Source organism: Etheostoma spectabile, chromosome 22 (genome assembly GCF_008692095.1).
Source record: "Etheostoma spectabile isolate EspeVRDwgs_2016 chromosome 22, UIUC_Espe_1.0, whole genome shotgun sequence".
Taxonomy (NCBI): Eukaryota; Metazoa; Chordata; class Actinopteri; order Perciformes; family Percidae; genus Etheostoma; species Etheostoma spectabile.
In genome coordinates, this window is record NC_045754.1 from 14,019,300 (window position 1) to 14,026,354 (window position 7,055).

At 40.2% G+C, this 7,055-nt stretch overlaps 1 protein-coding gene across 1 annotated transcript; it reads left to right on the top strand.

Annotated features, from left to right (window-relative positions):
• The first annotated feature begins 206 nt into the window (after positions 1–206).
• pi15a (peptidase inhibitor 15a) lies at positions 207–6,200 on the top strand. The gene is made up of 6 exons (XM_032504239.1): positions 207–418; positions 560–887; positions 1,739–1,857; positions 3,225–3,357; positions 3,434–3,549; positions 4,608–6,200. Exons 2-6 carry the CDS (start codon positions 612–614, stop codon positions 4,741–4,743), a joined length of 780 nt encoding a protein of 259 aa, XP_032360130.1. The 5' UTR covers positions 207–418; positions 560–611; the 3' UTR covers positions 4,744–6,200.
• Positions 6,201–7,055: the final 855 nt, after the last annotated feature.

Consider the following 7,055-nt stretch of genomic DNA (forward strand, 5'->3'; position numbering starts at 1 on the left):
CTTTTTGAGAAGCTAGGACAAGGCATAAAGAGTCATGGATTATGCTCTATCCACCTTGGTGTACTTTGTTAATTCAATGTTGTCCTTCCACATCCTGCAGCTGCCCAAACCTAAAGTAGATGCCATGATGAAATTGAGCAAGATTTGCCAAAATTGGGTTTGGAAAAACCGAACATGCTGTGTTTCAGGTGACAAGGAGGGGCTGTGCGTCTAGCCTTCAAGGCAGGAGCACTTCCTGCATCGTCCACTGCAATAGCCTATATAAACCCCCAATCGACAGACTTCTCCTTAAGCACTCACTAAGTTTGCAAGCGCAAAAACTTCTCATTTGCCCTCCCTCTCTCCAATCCATTGCTGAGTCTTTAGAGGTGACGCAGCCTTGGCAACGCAGGCACAAGGTACCGCTGCGCAAGAAAAGGTAGGACCAGATATTGTGTGGAGGAATGTCACTGGCATTTATGTCCTGCGGTTTGAAGCTAATCATGTATGCATTTAAAATGCTTCTTATTTGTGCGCACCGCGACAACACCGTAAGATTGTCTTCTTGCTTTCTTTTCAGATCACACCAAGACGCGGGATAATCTGTCTGCAGTTTCCAAAAAAACCAAAACATGAAACTTCAGTTATTTGCCGTAGACCTAATACTTATGACCATATCTTGCGGAGCAAGTGCATTGGCAACAGCTATTCCTGCTGTCTCCACGTCCTTGCCAGCCGCCAATTTCACCAATCTAGGCGCAGTGCACAGCTATGGAACCGACACCACGACTATTTCCAAAAGCAGGAGGAAGCGTTACATTAGTCAGAACGACATGCTTGCCATTCTTGACTACCATAACAAAGTAAGAGGGAAGGTGTTTCCCCCAGCTTCCAATATGGAATACATGGTAAGTGCAACTCATGTGCATGCATTTTCATATTCCTGGAGCCATGTACTGTATACCTCCTCCTCCTTAGAATGTTTTATTGTTCTGTTCTGCTAATGACCAAAGAGCATGCATCAGGTGAAATAATAAGAAGTGATGGAGAATCGAATTTTAATAGATGTAGTTGTGTCAGGAAGTTAAGTGACAAATGTCTTGACGTTTCTTGGCACCTTCAGCTGTTGAGCAGATTGCACTGCAGTAGACCACCAAAGTAGTAATGGGGTCATGTATCGTACCAGTAGTCTGTTGACAGTGGTCACTAGATGGCAAAATCTCAACATTTCTGAGTCAGACTTTTAATTTCATCTACAGCTCATTACTTCAAGCTGCAAAATAAAAAATGTTATGGTGAGAAGCAGTATACTGCTCCTTTTGAAAGGTTGTTCCAAAAACTGTGTCAGACGAACATAGCAGTTCAGCTATCATATTTTCATGCTTTAAATTGGCAGCATCTCCATCCAGTTGCACTGTTAATGAGATGCAAAACTGATAAAACTCCGGTAGAATGAAGTCATCAGGGGAAATCTCTCCTCATTGTTCCAGTAAAAAAACATTCCCAATCAAACCATTCATTAGTGTGGCTGTTGACAAGTTTGGTATTCTTAAACCAATGCTGTCCAACTCCCTGTCAATTCAGTGAAAGAGTTACATTAGACAATGGGCATTAACCTTTCTCCGCCTATGTAACTGATGTAACAGTGCTATGAACTCAAGTGCCAACTCTTATCTCACATCTCACTGCTAAATGAAGATCTATAGTGTTGATATTTTCTGTTATGTAATGGGTTTCTACGTTCCCACCGTGTGTGTAGGTGTGGGACGAAACCCTGGCTAAGACAGCTGAGGACTGGGCTCATGCCTGCCTGTGGGAGCACGGGCCACCTCACCTCCTCAGGTTTCTGGGTCAAAACCTCTCCGTCAGGACAGGACGGTGAGTGACCTTTGACTCCCCTCCCCCTCCCCGACATCTGCTGCTTCTCTCAGGGATGACTCTCTGTCTCGCTGCAGTCATGGTCGTTGCCTTGCCGCCCTTCTTCTTTCTCCTAAAGGTTTTTGCACTGTGACCCAGTGACTGCTTGAGGAATGCTCCTGTGACCCCTCAAATAAACAAAAGTTGTGTTTTCAGCCATGACCCCTGAGGACAAAAGCACATCCCTTTAGTGGGTCTTGATTTTCCATTTAGAAGCACAGGGGACCTTCACATGTTTCTACACTCTTTTTTTTATTTTATTGAGGAACATCATGAGACCCAAGGGAATACTGCTCATTCAGATTATTTCTTGTGGCTTGCTAGGGAGTACTATAGTCATGTTATTTCCTAAAAAAACTTCTAGATCTAAGTAGTAATAAGATTCTGCAGAGTACGTTTGGATATCTTACAAAGAAACGTGACCGTTGTGAAAACAATCATGAGAATTCAATCTTTGTTCAGTATTAAAATCGTTGCTGAATGGCTGCAAACTCTGAAGTTCTGGCACATCTTTAAAATGCCCTTGTTGATATGCTGAAATGTAATTCATGGTAACGCTACAGTTCACAATATGACAAAATGTTTATAACATTTAAGATCTTCCATTTACATGAGCCACATGTCATGAAACACCATAAATGACTTTGAAAAAAAAAAAACAGTTAAATTCACAGGAAATATTAAAAAGGGCTGGTTTATGGAGCGGCCTCTAGCTCACCCAGTAAGAGCGTTTGCCCCTCGTTGGCTGAGTCCTGCAGTGGCGTGGGGTCCAAATACAAACCCCATGCAGTGGCACCGTCATCCCCCATCTCTCTCACCCTTTCCAGTCTATGCACTATTACAATAATGAAAGGGAAAAGCCCAAAATAATCTTTAATCTTTAAAAATGGTTGGTTCAATAACTGTGGGAGGACACAAGAGAAACTTGAGGTAATGGAAACAAATGCGGAAATAACTGAAATCTGTAAATGCCACACACACACACACACACACACACACACACACACACACCCACACACCCACACACACACACACACACACACACACACACACACACACACAGGGCTGAGATTCGAAGCAATGGAGGTTTTGCTGTAAAGCAAGAATCACAGTGCAAAGACAGTGTCTTAAAGTGTTCCTGTGTTCTGCAAAACACCTGTAGCCAAACTGCACAACCACCTCTTACTAATTTTTCCTAAAATATATTGATAATTGGCAAATCATAGATTGTTAAGGCTTGAATCTCTGTCCGGTCAGCCTGTATTAGTTGCTTTAGTTATAGTTCATTAGATGTACAGTATAGTTTACTGTCTGTCTTCTGTTCACAGCTATCGATCCATTCTCCAGCTGGTGAAGCCTTGGTACGACGAGGTCAAGGATTACTCCTTTCCCTACCCCCGAGACTGCAACCCTCGATGCCCTCTCAGATGCTATGGACCCATGTGTACCCATTATACACAGGTACATAGACAACAATGAGTATTACATACTTTAAATTGGTGTAACAATGGCATTAATTGGCTGTCTTTTTTTGCAGATGGTGTGGGCAACATCCAACAAAGTAGGCTGTGCTGTTCACACGTGTCACAATATGAACGTATGGGGTTCCGTGTGGAAACGGGCGACGTATTTAGTTTGCAACTACTCACCCAAGTAAGTGTACTTTAAATACATGCCGTGAGGAAGCCTGTTAATTCAAAAGAACCCGTTAACCTGATGACGGTGGATTAATCCCGACACAGACGCCTCTGTTGTGTGCTGAGTTGTGAAATGCCACCCATGTTGTTGGGAGATTCAGATAACCTCGATACAAGCATGTGAACCGGTACCACATAACCAAAGCTCCGGAGAGCCACGAAACAGGAGAAATATTCTCGAAACAATTCCAAGAATCAAAGCCTGTTGGGACTTGTGACTGACATGTGAGCCAGGTTCTTTAATCCCACTGGTTTGAGACATATGTAAGAGTAACAGGCTCAGGACAGTGAGGCTGCTTTAACACCAGATGGCACTGGCATCTTGTATCTGGATGGTGTCCAGATAGCTGGTTACCATTTACACTTTCTGTGATACACATGCTGAAGTCGGATTTCGTATTTGCTCAGAAAGTACAGATTTCTAAATAAGTGATATTCTGCTCTTGACAAAGCAATCTTATTATGACATCATTTTAATCTCATTTTAAGGTCCATTTGGTAGCTGTTCTGGAGCTGTAAAAAAGGCTTTATGAATACATTTTACGTCATCTTCCTCAGCAGAACAGTTGTCAAGGAATTCCAGATGTTCAATTTTTTTCTTTTTTTCTAAACACTGTAAGGGCTTTTGGGCAAACTGACCAAACAGCTCCAAAAGGGACATTTGAATGAGATTGTCAAGAATTAACTTTTAACATCAAAATGTTCCTCTTTAAAACTGACAAAAGGTTTCTGTAATTTATTCCTTGTGCACGCATATTCATATTAATCCATGTAATCTATATACAAAAGTATGTTCTCTATGTGATTTCTCACTTAGTTTTTTGGAAGACATTTTTTTATGTAGAACCTGGTCACATTGAACCTCTCCTATACCTGATCATCAATTCATCATCTTTGGTTTCAACATTTAGGCATATTAGACAAGATATGCTGATTCAAGTTGAAATTATATTTAAAATAGACTCGCTGGTACCATCTAACTCCATTGACACTGTACATTTATCTGTCTTTCAGGGGTAACTGGATTGGAGAGGCTCCCTACAAAGTAGGTGTACCCTGCTCCGCCTGCCCTCCCAGCTACGGGGGCTCCTGCAGCAACAACATGTGCTTCCCCGCTCTCAAGACAAACTACCTGCACTGGTTCAAATAAACACAGGTTTTCTCTCGACATAAGCTGACACCCTACAGTACCACAGATACATTATTTTAATCCAGTAAAGATTTGCACAAGGACCACACTATTTTGTATATATGGACTTATTTAAAGACACAAACATACATTTGAAGGCAGCAGACCATTTTGAAGACTTGTAAATAAACTGTAAGTTAATTTGTTACATGACTATTTGAATTGATGACATATAATGTATGTGTAGTATGGGTCCTGGTAATTAAGGACAGAATAAGATCATAGCTGCTCATACCTGCTCACTTTGGTGCTATGGGCATCACACCTTCATGTTGTGTGCTCTGCCTTCACAGGAATGCTGTGATGTAAAGATCAAAGCTTTTGACCTCAGAGGGTGAAACCTACACACTGGCAGTGTCAGCTTTGTAGTTGCTGTAGGTAGGCTACATCAAACGTCATACTCAAGTGTATTGCAATTTCCAGTTGCGTCCCAAAACAAAGTGGCACCAATTTGTTGACAAAAGTGCACTTACTGTAAACTAAAAATATATGACAAAATGAATAGACATCAGTTAGATTGAGAGGTTTTTTATTTGAAGGTGTGATGCTAGCATAGATGTCGCCTCTGTTGTCAAAAGCCTTTCGTTTCGACATTAGTGCGTTTGCAGTTTTAATCTGCACTGACTAGGTTGTGTGTCAATACAGACGTTCCACAGGTTTCATTCATATGCTAAAGCCAGCACATAGAATACATCTGACCCACATATCTGTTTTATAATCATATTTGTACATGGTGTATTGGTATATTATATACCAGTATATTGATATAGTGGAATAATTCCATTGTTAATGTTTTGTTATGATCACTGAGGTAGTTTGGTTTTTGGAGTTAATAGGCACTCAAGTGCACCTTATTTTTTTCAAAATTTCCAAAATACCAGGAAATTATTTTTTTTTGTACATGTAGATAATCATTAAACAACGACTATCCTAAAACAAGTAAACTGTAAGTTATTCATTTTTATATGGGGACAAATATTTAATTGATAATAATTTTTGTATTGTTTTGTAAAAGATTTGTAAATATATCTGAATGATTAAAACATATTGAATATGGTTCATTTGCATGTCAACTTTTATAATTTTTAAGGAAATAATGTAAAGTAACTTGGTACTATTTCTATGAACTAAGCACTAGCATAATGTTGGTAAGGGAATGCCTCAACACTTTTAACTTTGGCAAATGCATCAGAATTTCTTTTCAAATTGTGACAATTTCTGAGATGGACATAATCAGCAGTGTGATGGAGACGTATAAATACAACAACAAAATGTAGCCATTGATGCTAACCTTAGTGGGAAATAATGCTTTACAAAATAGGAACATATTCCGCACTGACTCTATTTAAATCAACAACAAGCTATTTATGCAATGAACGGTTGTGTTTTGTATTTGTAATAAAAATGGTCTATTTTGATTGTGTCTTTAATTTTTATTTTTATTTTACAATTCAATCCATGCCTTACCCTTGGCCAAAAAAAGTATCATTGTCCATTGTCTGGGGCTGTGTTGTCTGAGCTCTTCCTCATGTCTGATATTGATTAGAGGCTCTGCCCACAGTACCATTTCGTCTCTTTGATTCTCAGCTTTCACTTTCAATTAAAACGGTGCCATTAGGAAGTCCCACATCCTGCATATCAAAAGCTGAGAGAGAGAAGAGAAAACATGCTGGGACAACATCAGAATCCTAATAAGAGATGGTTGACTTTGGCCCCATCTGTCTATGTCGACACAAAATGAACAGACAACTAATAGGATTTCAGGGGACCGTCTTGTTAGAATTTGTCCAATGAAACCCTTGACCTCAGAGGGAAAATCAGGGAGCAGAGTGGAAGGGAAAAACAGTCTGAAAGAAATTTACATTTTCTTGCTCTACAGCTTTAAAATATGTGTGCAAAGTACGATGGAGAAAGTAGGAGAGAGTTGGTGAGAGGTAGGAGCATAGAGGGGGAGCCATAAATGTTCTGATGTGTTGGGCAGATGCTGCAGCTTTTACTCTTTTCTCCAGCTGCGACTGCTGGATATGGTTCTGGGTCAGCCTTCATCAAAGTTATATGTGTGAGATCAACAGGTTATCAAGCAAACAAATTAACAAACCAACAAGACTTTGAAGATCTGCATTAGTTCAGAGCACACTGGACTGCAGAAAACATCTCTCTTGCTGAAACGTTTACTGCACTGCCATGCAGTTTGGCAGGTTGGAATACAATGCCTAACATTACAATGCTAAAATTTGCATAGTGTGAGCTTTTTAAACCCCTTTCTGCACTTT